The sequence below is a fragment of the Mustelus asterias genome, chromosome 20 (genome assembly GCF_964213995.1).
Source record: "Mustelus asterias chromosome 20, sMusAst1.hap1.1, whole genome shotgun sequence".
NCBI lineage: Eukaryota > Metazoa > Chordata > Chondrichthyes > Carcharhiniformes > Triakidae > Mustelus > Mustelus asterias.
In genome coordinates, this window is record NC_135820.1 from 52,672,940 (window position 1) to 52,696,694 (window position 23,755).

General features: G+C 44.6%; 1 protein-coding gene across 1 annotated transcript in view; it reads right to left on the reverse strand.

The window, feature by feature from the left end:
• Nucleotides 1-22,744, reverse strand: part of ptgis (prostaglandin I2 (prostacyclin) synthase) — a 92,184-nt gene extending 69,440 nt beyond the window's left edge. Inside the window, exon 1 of the mRNA XM_078236124.1 lies at nucleotides 22,526-22,744. Coding sequence (XP_078092250.1) covers nucleotides 22,526-22,596 — 71 coding nt within the window. The 5' untranslated portion in view covers nucleotides 22,597-22,744. The remainder of the gene's footprint in view (nucleotides 1-22,525) is intronic.
• Nucleotides 22,745-23,755: the final 1,011 nt, after the last annotated feature.

The window sequence follows — 23,755 nt, forward strand, 5'->3', positions numbered from 1 at the left end:
TGATGTCTAAACCTCGAAATAAGAGGATTCATAATCACAACATTCACAGAAACATCTCATGTACTAATAAAAGTGTAATAGTTTACAGTGATTTCAATATTTTAAATTTTCCAAACCTGCAGCTTATGTCTTGGTGCAGCCCCGACACCCACAGCAGAGGTGGAGGCAGCCTGCTGATTGATACGTCCCGATGTTTGTCACAACCATCCTCTGGTGACCCAAGGCCTGAAAGGCCCTGGCCTAATGAGGGTCCCCTGATTAAAGGGCAGATGCACCCTCCTCAGCCTGAGCAGCTGGAGTGAATGTGATTGCAGACAGAAAGGATTCTGAGTGGCTGAAGAGCTTGGAGTTTCCTGATGGGAGGCTCTCGGGGTATCCGGCTGATGCTCATTCTCTCTGTGGGTACTTGAGGGCTCCTCCCTGATGCCCTGAGGGGAGGGGGCACTGGAGGGAGGTCAAACTGCCCTGTTTCCCTATCACTGATGGTGCCCACCAGTGTGTGTGGCCATCGAGTCCAGGGCGAGCTCAGATCTGGCAGAACCTGTTGGACAAAGCGCTCCATGGTGGTTGCCAACATTGCCATGGTGACCTTGAGGTGCTGACATGACATGACAGAATGCTGATGGAATCGTCCATCATTCACTCCATTCTGCTGGGCGATTGCTGTCTGATGTTTCACTGCCTATTGCTGCATCTCCAACATTGGTTTGGTGGCTGCTTGTAGAAGTTTATCATCTAACTCAGACTCAGGCGAGTGCCTAGTCTCCATCAGCCCTCTGAGTGCTGGATACCTGGCCTGTCCCTGCCTCTGACTGCTGTGGGGACATGTCAGTGAGGTGTTCTCCAGCAGGTGACTCCAAATTTAATCTAGAGCTATGCCCTCCAAAGCTTACATTTCTGCAATGGTGGACGGTGCTGATGCATGCAGTGACAGTTCTTCATCAGAAGCTTCTTCAGCTCCCTTATCCAATGTGCTCTGGAGATGAGGGTTATGTAGGCCATCTTCGTCTCCCTGGATCTGCTGGTGCCTCGAAGAGAGAGCGTTTTAGTTCATGAGTAGGCTGAATACAAGGTTGCATGTCACTCGCTATGATCGTCAGGATTTGATGAAATGATGGAGCTGTGATTCATACTGGGTTGCTGGGAGAGGCTGATCTCCCCTTCCCCACAGGAGTAATCCCTGTCCTCCCCAGCCAGCTCAGTGGCATCCTCCTCAAACTCGGTGAGGGGTATAATGTTGGCCATCCCTCCCCCAATCTATGATATCTCCTGTCTGTTTTTGGCCATCTTGTCCTGAATAAAGACTAATGAAAGGAGTGTGGTGAGAAGAGATGGATCATAGGTTGGGTCCCCTGTGTCAGTTGAGTCCTCCACAGAAGGGGCTGAGGATGGAGTGTAAGCAACATGATAGATGAGGTAGTGGTGATGTGAATGCTTTCATGAGACAATTAATGTTTATATGTGACTCCTGCTAATGCTGTGTGAGATCCCTGAAGAGAGAGGCCCGTTGAGTACATGCCATGGTGAGAGTTTGATATTGAAGAGAGGTGAAGGTTGACTTACCTTGGCGGAGCAGATGAGGTCATTCATCCTCTTCCTTTACTAGATGGCATTGTGAGTGCAGTGGACAACGTGTTAACTTCCTCTGCTGAGGCTTGCCAGGCTGGAGTGGTGAGGCAGGTGTGCTTTCTGGAGCCGTCCCCTGGGTACAGCACACTGCTATGGTGCCACATTCCTTGAATCAAGGTCTTGAGGGTGTTGAGGTTAAAACAATTTTCAAACTACTTCTTGTGGTTTCAAATTTTCCTCTTCTGGCTGTCAGACATTTCTGTGCACGTCTTGGAGACATCTGGGCTGGAGACAGCGAAACGTGCACGCTCGTGTGCAATTAAATGACGCCCACAACTTCGACCCCGCCAGGTTAATGACAGGGATGACGAATCAATTTCTGCACCACGAGATGATTTGGAGAATGACTCACCACTGATCATGAATGAGCAGGAAAGTGCTGAAACGATTGCAACTTCTCACCATTCCGACCAGAGGGAAATACGGTGCACAAACCACCCACCACTGCACTTAGTAACCGGAATTCTCCAACCATGCCCACAGCTGGGATTATCCGGTCCCACTACAGTGAACGGAGTATTGGCCAAATTGCCCATTCTCGCTGGCAGTGGGAGGAGGGTGTACGAGACCGGAGAGTTTTGGCCAGCATCGAATTGTGCTGACTGATTGAAATACTGTGAAATCAAGGAGCAGATTCCCTTCTGGTGACTTCAGCAGACAAATTATAGTGAGGGCAAGATGCAAATTTTTGTATGGATGGGGAAATTTCCTCGCTGTCTCAAATTGTTACCCAAGTAATTAAGATTTAATTGGCTCCAAGTGAATGCTTTTGTTGAGAGAGTTGGGCAATCTTGGCAATTAACTAGTTAATGAATCAGCAGATTTCATCATATTGTCAAGTTCAAATCAGAAAGCAGGAAATGTCACATGAATATTTTGGTAAAGCTGACAGTTGATTTGTACAAAATGAGATGGGCTACTCTTGTTTAATGATTGGCTGCATGGTCGAATTGGAGACTGATGTAATGTTACAGCATCATTAGAAAGGCCAGCTACTGGATGAAACATTAAACCGTGGCCCCATTTGCTCTCACACATGGACATAAAAGATCCCACGACACTCTTTCAGAGAAGAGCAGGGAAGTTATCTGTAGTGTCCCCGACAATATTTATCCTCAATCGACGTCACTGAAAAAAGTTGATGATCTGGTTGTTGCTTCACTCTTTGTGTGAGTTTGTTGTGTGTCGACTAACTGCAGTGTTTTCAGTGGGGGATGGGGGGGTGGGGGGGTGGGGGGTGGGACCTAAAAAGAAAGAATGGAAAGGCTTGTGTTCATACAGCATTTTTCCTGACCATGTCTCAGAGCGTGTGACAGCCAATGGAGTACTTTTTTGAAGTGTAGTCCCTGCCATAATGCAGGGACTACACAGGGAGTGCAGCAGCAGCTAACTTTCATTCTGCACATTCCCACAACAGCCATGTGATAGTGACCAGATAATATGTTTTGGTGTTGGTTGAGAGGTAAATATTGACCGGCACACCATGAATAACTTCCCTGTTCTTCTTCAAAATAGTGTCATGTGATCTTTTACATGTATTGAGCAAGAAAATGGGGCCTCGGTCTAATGCCTTATCCGAAAGCTGACACCATGCTCCCTCAGTACTGCTTTGGAGTGCCAACCTTGATTTTTGTGCTCATGTCCTGGGATGGAACTTGAACTCGGTACCTTGGGATTCAGAACATAACCCATAAAATATTAAATCTGATGGTAAAAATGTGACCAAGTCATTTAATATGAATGCTTTCTCAGTGTGAAGGAACTAGAAGTTAAAAAGAAACAAACAGCTGCTTGGTAGTACAGAGCTTAAATATTACTGAAAAGAGAGACGTGTCACAGAAACTTTTTATCTTGCATTCATCAGCACAAAGGCTGGATCATGGAAAGCTTCTTGCATTCTCCATGGCAATGCCTTAGCCTATCAAATTTGACTTGCCAACCAATTGCACTTTTTGTTCCTGTAGTATAAGTTGTGATGCTTTGAAATTTGGCAATCTTGCATTTGTCCAATTAACTGCCAGATCAAAAAGTTTCAGCAACATGTCTCTCGCTTTAGCAAAGTAAACCCACATGATTTAACATAGAAGTAGATTTTGCTTTTCTTATGCCTGTTATGAATGGACCTATTGGCATAGTGCTAAAAAATTGAAGGATTGCTTGGCCATTTCATTAAATGGAGGAAAATTGAACAGGTTCCCTTACTGATGTGTGATCCTCTCACCCAACTTCTCTATGTCCTGTGCCCAGTAGATTCAACACCCACAGGCACCAGGATCCAAAACCCTACACACAGGGTCCAATTCCCCAGGCACAGGAATGGGGATCCAATACCCCAGGAACAGGAATCCAGTGCCCCAGGAATAGGGATCCAATATCCCAGGAACAGGGATCCAATATCCCAGGAACAGGTTTCCAATACCCCAGCCACAGGGATCCAGTACCCCAGCCCAATATCTGTAGACAAAGGGATCCAATACCATAGGGACAGAAATCCAATACCCATAGACACAGAGATCCAATACTCCCAGCCCAGGGATCCAATAACCACAGACTGAGGGCCCCAATACCCAGGAACAAAGATCCAATACCCACAGGCACAGGGATCCAATACCCCCAGGAACAGGGATCCATCACCACAGGCACAGGGATCCAATGTCCTGGGATCAAGGATCCAGTATCTTGGGCACAAGGATCCAATACCTGCAGCCACAGGGATCCAATGCCCCAGGAATAGGGATCCAATACCTTAGGTTCAGGGATCCAATACCCTAGGCTCAGGGATCTGATACCCACAGGCACAGGGATCTAATACCCACAGGTTCAGGGATCTAATACCCAAGCACAGGGATAATCGGCTGCCGTGTATCTACTTCAAATATTTCGTTGCAATTTAAATGTTGATATTTTCTCGAACTTTGGCTCACCTTTTCAGCCTAATATAGGTCTGATCTGAATAGCGGATCAGTGAAAATATGCGTAATATCAGAACTTTCTCTAAGCTTTGACCTTGTGGTGACTGGATTCTTCACTCGAATCTCCAGCAGCTGGATTCTTTCACTTTACTACATCTGTCACCTCTGCTGTACACAAAACTGCAATCCTTGCCAATATTTATATAATAAATGTCTGAACATTGCTATTAGATTTCCTAATTCTGACATTAGTAATTATTCACTATGCTGTTTAGATAAAAAAAACACGTAGGAAGTTCCTGTGAAATTCTCATGTTTGATAACTTCATTGAAAAAGGAGATCAGTAAATAGGCTTAACATCCTCAAAGAGAAGAATTTCGATCCCATTTGTCTCCTGCCCAACATGGTATTAAACATGCATTATAAATACAGCCCACGTCTGCGAAAGTGAATGAGGTGAAGTAATGTCAACAATTCAGAAAAATTCCCTTTAATTCATGGAGTTTTTGCCTGAGGATTATGCAACGTATCTATAAATCATCATTTGTCATCAAGTGTCATCAGCAGATTGGCAAAAACAGCCAACTTGATCAGGTGAACATGTTAAACCTATTAGCGCAGTATGATTCACGTCAGTCATGGCTCGCTATCTGATGGACTGCAGATTGCACAACACCAAGATCGTTGTCAGTGCCCTGAGGTTTCCAAGTGTTCCCAGTTTACTACATGCTTTCAGTGATCTTGTTTTCTCCGCATACTATTGAACCCCTCTGATAGCTGGGAGATATGCATACTCACAGAAAAGCCAATACAAGATTTGGGGTGTGGATAATGTACAGTCCTGTTGAATACTTTGATCAGTTCAAAAGAAGAAGATGCAATCTCATTGGTGATTATGAAAGATCAAGGATAAGTGGCTAATAAAACCAATTAAGGTTGTCTTCAACCCCATAGTTCCAAGTAAAGGATCAAGATTTAATCAGAAGCTCAGCATTGAGAGAGAGAGAGAGAGAGAGAGCCAAATTGATATCTTCTAAAGAACTGCATTTTCTTTATTTTTACTCATGGGATGTAGGCATCACTGGCTGGGCCAGCATTTACTGCCCATCCCTGAGGGTGTTTAAGAGTCAACCATGTTGCTGTGGATCTGGAGTCACATGTATGCCAGCTACCGCCGACGGGAAACACGTGGCTGGGAGGCCGGAGAATCTCACCCCTGGACATCGCTGGCTGGCTAAGGGGGGGGGGGTGGAGTGGGGGGGGGGGGGGTGTGGCGGCGGTTGGTCACTGTCAGCAGGACGGGAAGATCTCGCTGGCGGGAATGGCCGGAAAACCCTTCAAATCTGAACCAGAAATGAAAAATTTAAAGAGAAGTTCTGGGACCAATATTTTGCAGAATTTCTCTGGAAAGAATGCCCTCCAGGGGTTTTATCAGTTTGGAAGAGGTCCGTGACCTGGAGCAATACTTCCACAATCGTTCCTATATCCAGAGCTCCCAGGTCTCCCCGCTGCTTCCAACGCATTAATGTGTGCTCTGCTAATGATTCATGGGTCTCAGAAGGCACCCTAATTTCCAACTGATAAAGGTCAGAATACATTACAAAGCTAATCTTCTCAAGATGTTCATGTTAGCCATTCCTTGTGCTCATTACAGGATAGCGTCTCCTCGAGACAGTAAAGGTCCTGGGTTATCGCCATCTTTCTAGTATTAGATACTCTGTTGAAACACTTTAAATGGATTGTTCATATACTGGATGCCTTGTGTAGGGGAAGATCTTTGGAGTTCGATAACACATGTTAACAGAGTCAAGTTGAGAAATGCCTGCACCCTCTAATCACCCCTCTAAGCTTTCCTTTCTTACCAGAACAAGAAATTGCATTTCAATACAGCCCTAGTCATTTCTCAGCTCAAGGCAGGTGATGTCCTGAAAAATGGTAGGGACTGAATCCTAAAACCGGAGTCAGTAATCCATAGGCTTTCACTCTCAGTTTAAGGCTGGGAGATTCATTGATTCTACTGCTGCCTATGGGTACTTGTGATTTATGGGGCAGCATGGTGGCACAGTGGTTAGCATTGCTGTCTCACAGCACCAGGGACCTGGGTTCAATTCCAGCCTTGGATGACTGCCTATGTGGAGTTTGCACATTCTCCCCGTGCCTGCGTGGGTTTCCTCCAGGTGCTCCAGGTTAGTTTGATTGGCCATAGTAAATTGCCCCTTAGTGTCAGGGGGATTAGCAGAGTAAATATGGCGGGTTACGGGGATAAGGCCTGGGTGTGACTGTTATCAGTGCAGGCTCGATGGGCCAAATGGCCTCCTTCTGCACTGTCGGGATTCTATGAGTGTACCCAGAGAAAAAACAGTAAAAAAAAGGAGATAAGAATACTGGTCTGAACTGGTCTTGTATACTTTAAAATTGAACACAGTAAAAGGGGGAAATAAGAATACTAGTCGGAATTATTTTTTCCCTTCTGGGTATTTCCAGTACGTAACAGAATAGGGGTAGGGTGGGAAAAGCAGAATTGGTCAAAACACACAAGTTGTGCCAGAATCACTTATTTTAATTGGTGCTGGAACTTTTCTAACCAATGCTCATCTTTCTCAGGCACTTGGCTTCTCTTCTATTTTTACCTTTTTGCTTCTGGCTTATTGCCTTTTTACTTTTACTCTTTCCCTTAAACGTCAATTCCTCTCTTTCTCTATTCCAGTTTATGCTGTTTCTTTCATTGCTGTCTCCACTATATTCTCGTTCAGATGCTGCACCATCAGGGATGTTTTACTGCATACTAAGAAGTCTCGCAACACCCGGTTACTGTCTTACTGTGCCTGCCCCAGTCCAACGCCGGCATCTCCACATCATTACCGTATACTATCTGACTTCAGACCCTAATATTTAGCAACTTTGACAGTTGCCACAACTGTAAGATGGATCCAACTTCTAAACTTTAGAAATAGCAGCCCCGAACTTCCCCTCCAAAACTATATTAGGTTCAATTAAGGGCTGATTTCATTAAGAGAGGGAGAACTGTGGTAACATTCACATTACCCTATCCTGGCTAACTCAAACTGAGCAATGAACATTATTTTTAGAAGCAATTTGTAGCTGTCAAGTGTGTGCATGTTTGCACAAGATTTGTACATTTGCTCCATTGCAATGTATTAATTTACGTCACCCATGAGTAAAATTATAAAGTACGTGTGTTCAATCTGATGAGACATCATGTAACTCTGTTTAGATGATAGCACCACTCCTCGTGTATCTTATTCATGATGTGAACCAGAGCCAGACCCAGATTAGCCTCACAACCAGCTTTGAAACATAGAAACCATCTTAGGCATTGCTAAGAGTGTAGTTATCATACCAATTTTGCATCACTTGTGATGAGCTTCCACTTCCCACAACGTTTTCAAAAGTTGCAGTATAAAGCCAAAATGATGCTTTTACCTCACTTTAATGGATGCGGTGAGATTTCATGGTGGAAAAATTAATCATAGAAATCATAGAAATTGGATAAAGCAGAGTTGCAGGAACTGGGCATAGAGGACACTTGCGTCAATGGAACAGTCAAGGCTGAGGTTGATCACAATTGAACTTTGGGCCTTGTCGAAATTAGACTGCTGAGCTTTGCATCCCCAAGCAGCATGCTGTTGAAGAGTTCATCAGTTTCTGGTTGGTCAGTTATGACGTGTTGTTTCCTTAGCAGCACTTACAGAACTGTTTTAAACCTGTGGAAATATCTGTTGTGCCCACAATACATTTCAAATCTAATATCATTGTTTCTCTTTAAGTAATTCTGCTACTGACACAGTTGGTCTCTTGTCCTACACAGGATAGTGGGTTTTGGAAAGGGCAAACCCAGAGCTGAGAGTGTTGAAAATGGCAGCAGCATTCTGGAACAGAAAGAATACTCGGATTTACATTTGCATATTATTGGGGTGGCGAGTGTCCTGGATGATTGAAATACACGCCAGTCTAAATGATGGCTAATGGATGATGGCTGCATATCCAATGGATAATCGTGAAGTGGGATTTCCATCCAAAATTTGAAGGCCTACTGCCTACAAAGGAGCTAGTTATTGACTTCAGGAGACATAGTGAAGGACATGCCCCTGTCTAGGTCAATGGTGATGCAATGGAGATGGCCAAGAGCTTCACGTTTCTAGGTCTTCAGATGACCAACAAGCTGTCCTGGACCCTCCGCTATAGTTAAGGCTATACATAAGAAAGTTAACCAATGCCTTTACTTTCTCAGAAGACTAAGGAAATTCGGCAGGTCCATTATGACTCTCACCAAATTTTACAGATGCACCATAGAAAGCATCCTTTCTGGATGTATCACAGCTTGATATGGCTGCTACTCTGACCAAGACCACAAGAAACTACAAAGGGTTGTGAATGCAGCCCAGTCCTTCACGCAAACCAGTCTCCCATCCATTGACTTCATTCACACTTCCTGCTGCCTCAGAAAAACAGCCAATATAATCAAGGACCTCAAATAGATGACTGTAAGTTGAAAATTTCTCCCAGTGTCTCTTCATTCTTTCACAATGTTTAACTATTACATCGTTAACAAATGCGAGGTTATTCACTTTGGAAGAAATAATAGCAAATTGGATTATTATCTAAATGGAAAGAAATTACAACATGCTGCTGTGCAGAAGGACCTGGGGGTCCTTGTACATGAGACGCAAAAACCCAGTCTGCAGGTGCAACAGGTGATCAAGAAGGCAAATGGGATGTTGGCCTATATCGCAAGGGGGATAGAATATAAAAGCAGAGATGTCTTGCTGCATCTGTACAGGGCATTGGTGAGGCCGCAGCTGGAATACCGTGTGCAGTATTGGTCCCCTTATTTGCGGAAGGATATATTGGCCTTGGAGGGAGTGCAGAGAAGGTTCACCAGGTTGATACCAGAGATGAGGGGTGTTGATTATGAGGAGAGACTGAGCAGATTGGGTTTGTATTCGTTGGAATTTAGAAGGCTGAGGGGGGATCTTATAGAGACCTATAAGATAATGAAGGGGCTGGATAGGGTAGAGATGGAGAGATTCTTTCCACTTAGAAAGGAAACTAGAACTAGAGGGCACAGCCTCAAAATAAAGGGGGGTCAGTTTAGGACAGAGTTGAGGAGGAACTTCTTCTCTCAGAGGGTGGTGAATCTCTGGAATTCTCTGCCCACCGAAGTGGTGGAGGCTACCTCATTGAATATGTTTAAATCACGGATAGGTGGATTCCTGATCGGTAAGGGAATTAGGGGTTATAGGGATCAGGCGGGTAAGTGGAACTGATCCACTTCAGATCAGCCATGATCTTATTGAATGGCAGGGCAGGCTCGAGGGGCTGGATGGCCTACTCCTCCTCCTATTTCTTATATTCTTATGTTCTTATGATAACTGATGTGAATCCATACCTCAGAAGTTGCTTACCATTATTGCAATATATGTCATAATGTTTAATAAAGTTCCAAAGCATTTATATTATTTCTGTGCAAACTATCCCATTTAAGGCAGACAGCTACCACTAATGAAGGTATTAACATTCACTTTTGAAGTAATTATTGAGGGAATTGTCCTTTGGGCACCAGCAAGGTTTATGACTGGTAGTGTTTATCGCTCATAGCTGGTAGGGTTATTGTTGTTATGATTTATCATTGGTTGTTTTGCACTGGCAGTGTTTGTGGCGAGTAAGAGTTAGGCTAACAGGATTCATACCTGGTGAGGTTTAAGCTGGTAAGGCTTACCACTGTTATGATTTGCCTAATATTAAGCAGCAATCCCACCACAACAATGACCATCCCTGCAGAACTCTCACCACAAGGTGGCCAATTATTACATTTGGTGTGGTTAGATATTTCTATAACAGTGTTATGTAATGTGCACAATCATAATCTAAACATCTCCCCTCGGCATTCAACGACATTTCCATCACTGAACTCTTCCCCCCCCCCATCAACATTTTGGGGGTTATTGACCAGAACCTGGACCAGACATATACATACTGTAGCTACAAGAGCAGGTCAGAGGCAGGTCTTGACTCTCCACAGACTGTCTGGCATCTACAAGGCATAAATCAGGAGTGTGATGGAATACCCTCCACTTATCTCATGAGTGTATCTCCAGTAACTTTGAAGAAGCTTTTCATCATCCAGGATAAAGCACTCTGCTTGATCTGCTCCTATCCAGCACCTTAAACATTCACTCCCTCCATCACTGATGCACTGTGGCAGCAGAATGTTCCATATGCAAGATTCGCTGCAGCAATTCACCAAGCCTCTATGGATGGCACACTCCAAACTCGCTGTCTCTATCTGCTAGAAGGATGTGTCCTTCCAAATTACATATCATCCTGAGTTGGGATTGTTTCATTGTTCCTTCACAGTTGATGGATCAAAATCCTTCCAAATAGCATTACAGATGTACCTACACTGAATGGATTGCAGCACTATCTCCAGGGCAGATATGGGTGGGGATCAAATGCTGAGCTTGCCTGCAATGCTCATATCTCATGAAAGAATAAAGAAAATAAATGAGGCATGGAAGAGAGCTCTGATGCAACAGTAAAGTGTGAATCAGAACTTAAACAAAAATAACAATAACCATGAATGTAGAAAATGCTGGAAAAACTCAACATGTTTGGTAGCATCACAGATTCTCCAGTCTCCCAGTCGTGAGTTTCCACCGGCGGGAGATGGCACGTTGTTTGCTAGTGGTGGGATTCTCTGGTCCCGCTGCTGTCAATGGGAATTCCCATTGATGTCACCTGACGCCGGTTGGACACCCGCGGGCGAGGGTGCGCTGCTGGTGGGACTGGAGAATCCCGCCGGTGTGTGAACGGCCGAAGAATTCCGGCCAACATTTCAAGTCCGATATCACTTCTTCAGAACTGAAGAGAGGTAGAAATGTGATGGGTATTACGTTTTTGAAAAAGGGCAGAGAATCAGGTGGAACAAAGGAAGGTCAAGAATTCATTAGAAGGCGGCGGGGATTAAATACCAAAGATGTTATGGAACTAATGGCAAAGGGAGTGGTAAAGGTTGAAATAAAGAAACAGCATTTCTGATTTTATTTTATTTTATTTATTATTGGCATGTGTCTTAGTATACAGTGAAAAGTACTGTTTCTTGCGCGCTATACAGACAAAGCATACTGTACATAGAGAAGGAAAGGAGAGAGAACAGAATGTAGTGTTACAGTCATAGCTAGGGTGTAGAGAAAGATCACCTTAATGCGAGATAGGTCCATTCAAAAGTCTGATAGAGCTGGGAAGAAGCTGTTCTTGCGTTGGCCCAGAGTAGGTATTTATAGCAGAATAGAGCTTAGCCTGAAAGCAAAAACTCGATACAGGCTGGCATTTTTGGAAAAGTCAAAAAAGAGGATAGAATTCATGGGCCTGAATTTGTTGAACTCAAGTTAAGTCTAGAGGGCTGGTAGCCAGGGACAGAAGTGTGAGCAAGGTGGTGAATTGAAATAGCAAGCAACAGGAGGGTCATGCTTGAGGACAGAACAGAAGTGTTCCCCAAAGCTGTAAAGCAGTGTGTGTTTGGTCTTCCCAGTGTGGAGGAGACTGAATTGTGAGCAGTTGATGTAGTACATTAATTGAAAGAAGTACAAACGAAGTGCTGCTGCACTTGGAAGGAGTATTTGGGGTCTTGTGCAGTGAGGAGAGGGGTGGTAAAGGTCTAAGGTGTCACACCTCAAGCCACTGCATGGGGATGTACTGTGGGGAGGGGATGAGGCATTGGGGGTGATAGAGGAGTGAACTGGAGTGTCGCAAAGTTAACGGTTCCTTTGAAATGCTGACACGAAAGGGGAAGGGAGGATATGTTTGGTGGTGACGTAATGCTGGATGTGACAGAAATAGTGGAGGGTGATCCTTTGAATAGTGGAGTAGAAAGTGAGGACAAGGGGAACCCTTGGTTCTTGAAGGCAGGGGAAGGGGTGAGGCCAGAAGTGCAGGAAATGGACATGGTTGAGGGTCCTGTCAACCACAGTGGGGGTGATTTATTTGTTACGGAGCAAGGAAGACATGTAAAAAGTGAATTGTGGAAGGTTGCATCATTAGAATAGATGTGACAGAAATAGAAAAACTGGTAGATTGGAATGGAATCATTACATGAAGCAGGGTGTGAAGAGGTGTAGCTGAGGTAGGTGTGGGAGTCAGTAAGCTCCTAATGAACATTTGTAGATGGTCTATTCCCAGAAATAAAGACAAGGAGTCAAGGAGGGGACAGGAAATATTGGGGATGGACCATGTGGGAAGAATGGAAATTGGAAACAAAATTGATTAATTTTTCCAGTTGGTGAATGAGAACAGGAAGTGGCAGCAATTCAGCCATTGGTGCATGGAAAAAGAGTTCTGGGAGGGGTTTGAGTAAGACTGGGCCAAGTGCCAAGTGTTTTTTTGCCAGTCTGTATCTTGTTTATCCCTTTTAGACTGAGCTGACCTTTATTTTGTGACTCTGGATCCATGCTTCATTTCTTTACAACAACCATTGCCACTCTTTGCCTTTTGTTCCACAACATCTCTGGTATTTAACCCATCCTTCACTTTCCTTTCTGCTTGACCCAATCCTTCCACCTTTTTCAACAGCACGAATCCCACACATTTCAGTTCTGAAGGAGAGTCCTCTATTGGACTCAAAATGTTAACTCTTGTTGCTTTCGCCACAGATTCCGCCAGACCTGTAGGGTCTTTCCAACATTTTCTATTTTTATGTCAGATCTTCAGCACACATGGTATTTTTGCTTTTATAGAGATCACCCTGCGCTGAATTCTGAGATTAATTCCCAATGTGCGGCTGAAAGTGGGAGGTGACTCCACTTTGGTGGATGGTGGATGGCAGTACCCATGCTGGCAACTTGCCAGCAGCAACCAATTAAAAAGTCTCCGCTAGTGCGGTGCCGCCGCCCAGTTCAGGATGGTGGTCTGTCCCCAACAGCACTGGTGCAATCAGCGAGTTGGGAACTCAACAGCCTCAGCAGTGCCAGTGACTCTATTGCACCGTGGGTGACCATTGCTGCCATTGAAGCTTCCCTGTGGAGTCCCCATTCAGAAGGCCTCCACTTAGAGCTCACTGGTGACTCTATTGGGTAGGCTTCATTGGGTAGTCTCCCCACAGGGTGACAAGCTTTCCAGACACAGGCAAAACACAGGAGGTGGCCCTAAATTGGTCATAAGTAATTCAACTAGCCTCCTATTAGGCTTCCGACTCTTTTGAGCTTGAACAATTAAATTAAATTTAATGAACTGAGGGACAAAACAAGAAGGGCAGCCGCTTATAGGGGAACCGTCCGCAACAAGAAAAAGCACAAATGAAACTTAAAACATTAAACCAAACCTATTAGACTCCCTGTGGTGAACCATCGTTGGTTCCCACTGGATAGTGCTGAGCCAGGGGCTGGCCAGGACTACAAGGATGTACATATGTTACTGTTGGGTTGTGCTATTGTTGCTGTTGGGTTAGGGTGGGGTTGTTACACCTTTGTACTGTAGTGTTGTGGCACATCCCAGTCGGGCTCCGCCTCCTGGGAGAGGTATAAGAGTCCCTGCTCTGGCCGGGACCCCTTCAGTCTGGGATAGTGTATATAAGTTCTGGTAGCTTCGTTAACAGTAAATAAAAGCCTTTCATTTACTGAGCTTCAAGCCTCGTGTCTGAATAGCGCATCACTCCCAAACTGTCATCTTTCCCATTGCTGGTAAGGCATGGCAGCAGGAAGATGTTAGGCTCTTCCTTCCGACACTTTCCCCACCATTTAGCCAGCTCTCCCATCTGCCAGCTCATCCCCAAAGGACCTGAAAAATTCAGCCCCATGAACCCAATGAACTTCTGCCTCAATGACGTTACAAGGAAGAGAAATATAAGGTAAAGTATTGACTGGTTGGCATGGTAATACAAGAGCTGCCTTAAAAACAAATCGAGAAATGTGAAATGAAAATTGGCAAAAAATTCCATTCATGCATGCATAGGTTCCAGGTGTACGCACCCATCCACCCACCTGACATTAAAACAAAGACATACTGACAACAAAAATACAAACAAAAGCATTGTCACAGATCTAAACTTCATTTAGAGACACACCTCTCATAGAAATGAATGGACTAAGAGTGCTTCAGTCAAGAAACCTCACCCACATATCACTGTGGGTGAGGTTTCACTTTATCACTGGCTTTTTTCACTTAATCCTTTTGTTTATATTTAGTTTTTCATATTTCTGATTCACTATGAGACCAATCCTTGCTGATGATGTCGGCCAGTTTCACTCCATTGTCAGCTAGAGGCCTTGTCATCCTGCCTCTGAATTAGAAGCTTAATTTTACTGCAACCCCCCCCTCACCCCTCCCACCACTAGGCACATTTTCAGCATAAAATATGATGAATGGCCAGCACAACACTTTCCCATCTAGCCCCCGACCTGATCCCCATAATACAGGAAGGTGCTAAAATCTGCAGCCCGTCCACCATTTCAAAGATTGTTAACAAACCAATTGGTTAACAAACCAAATATTGTCCGTGTCATAATGTGATTGGCCTGAGCAGGTGGGCGAGACTCAGAAAGTCATTTTTTAAAAAGATAACTTGGTAGAAAAGGTGGGAATTGGGAAGGGGTCTATATCGTTTGGGTCATGTCCAGTGTGCATCAGGGGCACTTGCATCCATGATGATGCCCCAACTTTGTGCCTCACTACCTGGCCTCTAAAACCCACCTCCCCACACTCTTCCATCAGCTCCCTCGATCCCTTTCCGCCCAGGAAGCCTGGGATCTATCTTATTTGGGTGCTCCGGGATCCAATATTCTTTATCATTCACCACACTGAGCTGCTGGGACCCCACAGGTTGCTGGCCATTCAGATTAGCAGGCTGGTCTTGAGGACGGCACTTACTCTCACTCTCACTTCCTCTCAGTCTCACTCTCACCTCCTCAAGACCACCTGCAGTGTGTTGTTGCTATGAGGCACCTTGTTGAACATCAGGCGGCAGCAACATTTCTTCTCGGGGTGAGGGTGGCAAGAATGCATCAACTCCCCCACCCCTGAAATTCAGCCCCAGGACTTGTTGACAGTGGAAGAAGTGTTCATGCTACAGTTCAAGCAGGATGATAATCAACCTTTCAGCACTTCCTCACTAACCTCCAAAGAGAGTCAAATTGTGTGTGAAGATATGAAACAATCCCCATTTTCAAAATAAGAAACACAAAAGCCTGGTTTAAAAAGAAATTAAATTGTAATGCTAAATAGAATCGCTACTTAATTGGGGGAGGCAGTGGTATAGTGGTATTGTCACTGGAATAGGAATACAGAGACCCAGGGTAATGCTCTGGGGACCAGGGTTCGAATCCCACCACGGCAGATGGTGAAATTAAAATCGATAAAAGCCTGGATTTAAATGTCTGATGGTGACCATGAAACCACTGTCGATTGTCATAAAAACCCGTCTGGTTCGCTAATATCCATCAGGAAAGGAAATCTGTTGTCTTTACCTAAATGTGACTCCAAATCCACAGCAATGTGGTTGATTCTTAAATGTCCTCAGGGGTGGGCAATAAATGCTGGCCCAGCCAGCAACACCCACATCCTATGAATGAATAAAAATAATTATGATGCTACTTGACTATGGATTAGAAATGCCAAACCTTTGTCCAATTACCAACTTTGTTGTCACGGCTGTGCACTGACAGCCAAATAGAAGACATCCCTGTGACAATTGTACCTTCAACAGAGACGGAAAAATCAAAGGGCATTCCTCTGGACAACTTTCATTTCCATTGCAATGGGCAGTTTCGGATTCTTCTGGGATTGCAGGCAGGGAACAAAGTGTACTTTTAGAATAAAAGTCAGTCCACTTGCTTTGATAAACACACAATTTACATTCCAATGCAAATTCTCAGCTTGGAACTGCGACTCACAAACAGTTAAATATCAAAGTATTAGACATTATCAGAGAGTGCAGTTAAACATGTGGTTGCAGGGATGGTGTAGGAGGGAGGGTTTCAGATACGTGGATAATTGGAACACATTCTGGGGAAGGTGGGACCTGTACAAACAGGACGGGGTGCACCTGAACCAGAGGGGCACCAATATCCGGGGAGGGAAATTTGATACGGCTCTTCAAGGGGGTTTAAACTAATTTGTCAGGGGAGTGGGAAAAGGAGTTGTAGTCCAGAAGTCAGTGTTGAGGGTGGTGAGGTATTGGGGAAGGTATCAAGGTCAAGGGTGGGTACCGGTAGACAGGAAGGTGGGTTGAAGTGTGTCTACTTCAATGCAAGGAGCATCCGGAACAAGGTAGATGAACTTGGGGTGTGGATTGGTACTTGGGACTACGATGTTGTGGCCATTACGGAGACGTGGGTAGAAAAAGGACAGGAATGGTTGTTGGACGTTCCGGGGTATAGATGTTTCAGTAAGTGTAGGGAAGCTGGTAAAAGAGGTGGAGTTGTAGCATTGTTAATCAAGGATAGTTTAACGGCTGTGGAAAGGCACTTCGAGGGGGATCTGCACACTGAGGTAATATGGGCTGAGGTTAGAAATAGGAAAGGAGCGGTCACATTGTTAGGAGTTTACTATAGGCCCCCAAATAGTAATAGAGATGTGGAGGAAGAAATTGCTAAGAAGATTATGGATATGTGTGGGGGTCACAGGGTAGTTGTCATGGGGGACTTTAACTTTCCAAATATTGATTGGAACCTTTGTAGGTCAAATAGTTCGGATGGGGCAGTTTTTGTGCAGTGTGTGCAGGAGGGTTTCCTGACACAATATGTGGATAGGCCGACAAGAGATGAGGCCACATTGGATTTGGTACTGCGAAATGAACCGGGCCAAGTGTTAGATTTGGTTGTGGGAGAGCACTTTGGAGATAGTGACCACAATTCGGTGTCTTTTGTTATTGCAATGGAGAGGGATAGGGCCGTACGGCAGGGCAAGGTTTACAATTGGGGGAGAAGTAATTATGATGCGATTAGGCAAGAATTAGGGGGCATAAGATGGGAACAGAAACTGTCAGGGAAAGGCACTAATGAAAAGTGAAACTTTTTCAAGGAACAAATACTGGGTGTCCTTGATAGGTATGTCCCTGTCAGGCAGGGAGGAAATGGCCGAGTGAGGGAACCATGGTTCACAAAAGAGGTGAAATGTCTTGTGAAAAGGAAGAGGGAAGCTTATGTAGGGATGAGGAAACAAGGTTCAGATGGCTCGATTGAGGCTTACAAGTTAGCAAGGAATGAGCTGAAAAAGGGGCTTAGGAGAGCTAGGAGGGGACATGAGAAGTCCTTGGTGGGTCGGATCAAGGAAAACCCCAAGGCTTTTTACTCCTATGTGAGGAATAAAAGAATGACCAGGGTGAAGTTAGGGCCGGTCAAGGAGAGTAGTGGGAACTTGTGTGTGGAGTCAGTAGAGATAGGCGAGGTGATGAATGAATACTTTTCTTCAGTGTTCACCAAGGAGAGGGGCCATGTTTTTGAGGAAGAGAAGGTGTTACAGGCTAATAGGCTGGAGGAAATAGATGTTCGGAGAGAGGATGTACTGGCGGTTTTGAATAAACTGAAGGTCGATAAGTCCCCTGGGCCTGATGAAATATATCCTAGGATTCTTTGGGAGGCAAGGGATGAGATTGCAGAGCCTTTGGCTTTGATCTTTGGGTCCTCACTGTCCACGGGGATGGTGCCAGAGGACTGGAGAGTGGCGAATGTTGTTCCTCTGTTTAAGAAAGGGAATAGAAATGACCCTGGTAATTATAGACCGGTTAGTTTTACTTCGGTGGTTGGTAAATTGATAGAAAAGGTCCTTAGGGATGGGATTTACGACCATTTAGAAAGATGCGGATTAAGCCGGGATAGTCAGCACGGATTCGTGAAGGGCAAGTCGTGCCTCACAAATTTGATTGAATTTTTTAAGGAGGTAACTAAGTGTGTTGATGAAGGTAGGGTAGTTGATGTCATATACATGGATCTTAGTAAGGCGTTTGATAAGGTCCCCCATGGTCGGCTTATGATGAAAGTGAGGAGGTGTGGGATAGAGGGAAAGTTGGCCGATTGGATAGGTAACTGGCTGTCTGATCGAAGACAGAGGGTGGTGGTCGATGGAAAATTTTCAGATTGGAGGCAGGTTGCTAGCGGAGTGCCGCAGGGATCAGTGCTTGGTCCTCTGCTCTTTGTGATTTTTATTAATGACTTAGAGGAGGGGGCTGAAGGGTGGATCAGTAAATTTGCTGATGACACCAAGATTGGTGGAGTAGTGGATGAGGTGGAGGGGTGTTGTAGGCTGCAAAGAGACATAGATAGGATGCAAAGCTGGGCTGAAAAATGGCAAATGGAGTTTAACCCTGATAAATGTGAGGTGATTCATTTTGGTAGGACAAATTTAAATGTGGATTACAGGGTCAAAGGTAGGGTTCTGAAGACTGTGGAGGAACAGAGAGATCTTGGGGTTCATATCCACAGATCTCTAAAGGTTGCCACTCAAGTGGATAGAGCTGTGAAGAAGGCCTATAGTGTGTTAGCTTTTATTAACAGGGGGTTGGAGTTTAAGAGCTATGGGGTTATGCTGCAACTGTACAGGACCTTGGTGAGACCACATTTGGAATATTGTGTGCAATTCTGGTCACCTCACTATAAGAAGGATGTGGAAGCGCTGGAAAGAGTGCAGAGGAGATTTACCAGGATGCTGCCTGGTTTGGAGGGTAGGTCTTATGAGGAAAGGTTGAGGGAGCTAGGGCTGTTCTCTCTGGAGCGGAGGAGGCTGAGGAGAGACTTTATAGAGGTTTATAAAATGATGAAGGGGATAGATAGAGTGAACGTTCAAAGACAATTTCCTCGGGTGGATGGAGCTATTACAAGGGGGCATAACTATAGGGTTCACGGTGGGAGATACAGGAAGGATATCAGAGGTAGGTTCTTTACGCAGAGAGTGGTTGGGGTGTGGGATGGACTGCCTGCAGTGATAGTGGAATCAGACACTTTAGGAACATTTAAGTGGTTATTGGAGAGGCACATGGAGCGCACCAGGATGATAGGGAGTGGGATAGCTTGATCTTGGTTTCAGATAAAGCTCGGCACAACATCGTGGGCCGAAGGGCCTGTTCTGTGCTGTACTGTTCTATGTTCTATGTTCTATGTTCTATGAAATGTCGACCTAATTAAATCAGAACTATTCACAATATATTATGTTACATTAGTAAGCAGAAAAATATAATACATCCCGCTAAATCACACAAACAGTTTGTATTTTTACCACTTTATGCTGAAGTACAAATTTTGGTAATTGACTTTTTTCTTCTCTGCTGCCCTGGCTCTTATCACAGAAATGTTTAATGTCTCATTCTAAATCTCTTTTTCTGTTACTTTAACGGAGGACTTTGAATGGATTAACACCTTCGTTCAATTTGCTGAGAGAGGAATTTGGTATGGGATCATTAAGGATTTATGTGATAACAGCACGGTGGCACAGTGGTTAGCACTGCTGCTTCACAGCTCCAGGGACCTGGGTTCGAATCCCGGCTCGGGTCACTGTCTGTCTGTGTGGAGTTTGCACATTCTCCCTGTGTCTGCGTGGGTTTCCTCCGGGTGCTCCGGTTTCCTCCCACAGTCCAAAAATGTGCGGGCTCGGTTGATTGGCCATTCTAAATTGCCCCTTAGTGTTCCAGGATGCATAGGTTAGAGGGATTCGTGGGTAAATATGTGGGGATAGGGCCTGGGTGGGATTGTGGTTGGTGCAGACTCGATGGGCCGAATGGCCTCTTTCTGCACTGTAGGATTCTATGATCTCCCACTGTTGCTTCTAACCTTTAGAATTCATCTTGAAAGCGCTTTTACTGTCATGAAAAGGCTCAGTAAAGTTGTTTTCACCTTTACAGCTATTAGTGCAAAATTCTGTGGTTACTTAATTTCATGCAAACATCAGATTGTTCTGGTAAAAAGGATCAGGATTTCGATGTAAATCAGATATCTCGAAATTATTTTTTAAAATTTATTAGTGTCACAAGTCGGCTTACATTAACACTGCAATGAAGTTTCTGTGAAAATCCCCTAATCGTCACACTCCGGCGCCTGTTTGCGTACACTGAGGGAGAATTTAGCATGGCCAGTGCACCTAACCGGCACCTCTTTCAGACTGTGAGAGGAAACTGGAGCACCCAGAGGAAACCCACGCAGACACGGGGAGAACATGCAGACTCCACACAGACAGTGACTCAAGCCGGGAAGCAAACCCGGGTCCCTGGCGCTGTGAGGCAGCAATGCTAACCACTGTGCCACCGTGCCGCCAATTAATATGGTGAAACAAGGGCATGGGCAGCAGGCCATAAAGTAATGTAAGTATAAAAATTTCCGAGCAATGAGGCCCCAGAGCGGTTCCAGAAATCCACCATTTTATGTCTGAATTGTACCACGTGTTTCTTTAGTAGCACTGGATGACAACTTTATTAATGTCCCATTAAGCAATGGGAGGTTTTATATCCTACTGCTACACTAAGTACCGGCCAATTCTCCAAGTAGTTTTTTTAGCTCCCACTATTCCTGCAAGTTCCCCGCCTCTCCATTCCCTAATTCTTTCCTCCTCATCTCTCCCCCACAACCATCCAACTCTATCGTTCCCTTCCGCCCTGCCTGATCACTCTAATATCTATTCATAACCATTTGGAGTCTAACTCTAATCTCCTCAATGTCCCTCACAGCATCATATAGGAGGCACAGCGGGATGTACTTGCACAACTTGACCTATAAAATTACCTAACTTGCACTTCATGGAAATCCTGCTCCACCCCGATTTCAAGGGCATGATTAGGATTTCAAGCTCATTTTCACGAGGCCCGACTTTACCATCAAGTTGCATCCGTTTTGGGGCACAAAAACTTGGTAAAGTCGTGCGTGAGGCGAGTAACACAATCGCACTTCCGCTTCCGTGCCCGTTCCCCCTTTACCAATGGCCAAAAATGACCGCTGTTGGGGCTGTGACCGAAACAGCCGCAACGTCAATTGAAATGCATTTGCTTGTATTTAAATTGACTTAATGGGCTGCACTTCCCCCTTTACCACGTCGTTCGCCCATCCAGATTCAGCGTGAAACAGACATGGTCCACAAAGGTCCGATTCGGGCGCTCCAGCTTCTGAAGAGGTAAGTTCAGAGCTTCCGGCGGCTCTGACTCAGATCGGTGAGGGGGAGGGAGGCACGTCAAATGGTTCTCTGGTGGGGATGGGAAGGGAGGTGGGTCAGGTGGTTCTCTGGTGGGGATGGGAAGGGAGGTGGGTCAGGTGGTTCTCTGGTGGGCGGGGGGGGAGGCTGGTCAGATGGCTCTCAGGTGGGGTAGTTGCGGGGGCATGAGGGAGGCAGGCGGGGTCTGCTGCCACTCTGCGTGTGATTGGTGCGGGGTAATTTGCATCTGCAGTAATTTGCTTTTATTAGTTGGGGAATTAGTTCAGCTTCAAGATGAAAATCAATGAAGGAAAAACTAAAAAAAAGCACGATTCAGAGAGTAGTAGAAACTATAGAAACTAAAAACACGGAATCATTCAGAAATCAAAAAATGAAATGTATCACTTGAGGATTTGTTTTACTTTATGAAGAATTCAGACACAGATAACTTTAATATTTCTCATTTCAAGTTGTCAGATCATGTTTATTTCAAGTAGGTGACTACAACATACATCAGAGATGCCTCTCCTCACTGTACTTGCTGCCCCTTTAACCACATTAAGCCTACTAGCATGCAATAAATCCACACCAAACACATATTTACATACTTGACTATCATCAAAACTTGGAACTGTGTGCTAAAAAGCTTTTGTTAAATTTTAGAGCTCTGCATTACGTTACAGTACTTGTCACTGTTTAATTTTTTAAAAACTGGATAATCAAACACAAAAATATCAGCCAACAGACTAAATTACATGAGGACAGATATGTGCCCTGGAGTTTAAGTTATAATTCAAGCATTTGACCTGCTTCTGTGCTTTTCCTACAAAAGAAAACATTTATTTATTGTTATTTGTCTTACCTGACTCTCCGTCGTTTAAGGTAGAGTATAACGAATAGCATAATTGCAAACAACAAAGTGTACCAATGCATTCTTGTTTCACAAAAATGCCTTCTTCACTTCTTCTATGGTGATGCTTAAAGAGCTTCGAGTGGGATCTTTTGAATGTCAATTGTAGGAAGGCGTCTAAGTCGAAAGGCTGATAATCCAAACAGCAACAGGTTTGACTTGCCTTGTGACTTTCTGTCAGACAAAGTGGCACAGTGCAGAACACCACTGCCTTTATAACTGAGATTCCTAGCTTCAGAATATGGCACCTTTCCATTTCTTGGGGCCCTCCCCTTCAATGCTGTAAGATTCAAGTTTTTTTTTTAAATACCAAAAATCTTGTCACATGAGACACAAACCAGAACTTAATTTGCTACTTTGGATCTTTTCTTGAAGAGGCAGCTCAGAGATAAACCTAGATACATTAGTTACATATTTTGCAGCTCCTGACCTTTCAGAATCTATAGAATCCACAGAATCCCTGCAGTGCAGAAGGAGGCCGTTTGGCCCATCGAGTCCAAAATCCCACCGTGGCCCTAACCCCATAACCCCACATATTTACCCTGCTAATCCCCCTGACACGAGGGTCAATTTAGCATGGTTAATCAACCTAGCCTGCAAATCTTTGGACTGTGGGTGGAAACCAGAGCATCCGGAGGAAACCCACGCAGACATGAGGAGAACGTGCAAACTCCACACAGACAGTGACCTGAGGCCGGAGTCGAACCCGGATCCCTGGCTCTGTGAGGCAGCAGTGCTAATCACTGAGCCACCATGCCACCATAATCTGTTCGTATTACCTATGATACGGTTGGTAAATGCCTCAGGATCACATCATTCTAAAATATTATTATTTACCTTAGCTGAGAAAAGCTGAGAAAACTATAAAACGTAGGTAAGTAGTTCTCTTTAGCTGATTATATCAATCAGTCTTTAATATTCAAAGGTAATTAGAGAAAATTAGATTACGCCAACTTTATTTCTTCATTTGCAGGAAGTTATATTTGCTCAGTAATATTTATTTAATACGAACTAAACACAAATAACTGTTATTACACCTGTTAACAACCGTGAACAAGGCCTAGATTCTGGTTGCGCCTGATGTGGGAATTGTCGTGGACAGACCAGCAAATAAGGTCTGTTAAATTTGGACAGGAATTACACAGAGTACTGCTTACATTTTCAGCATGTGAGGTTGTTCTG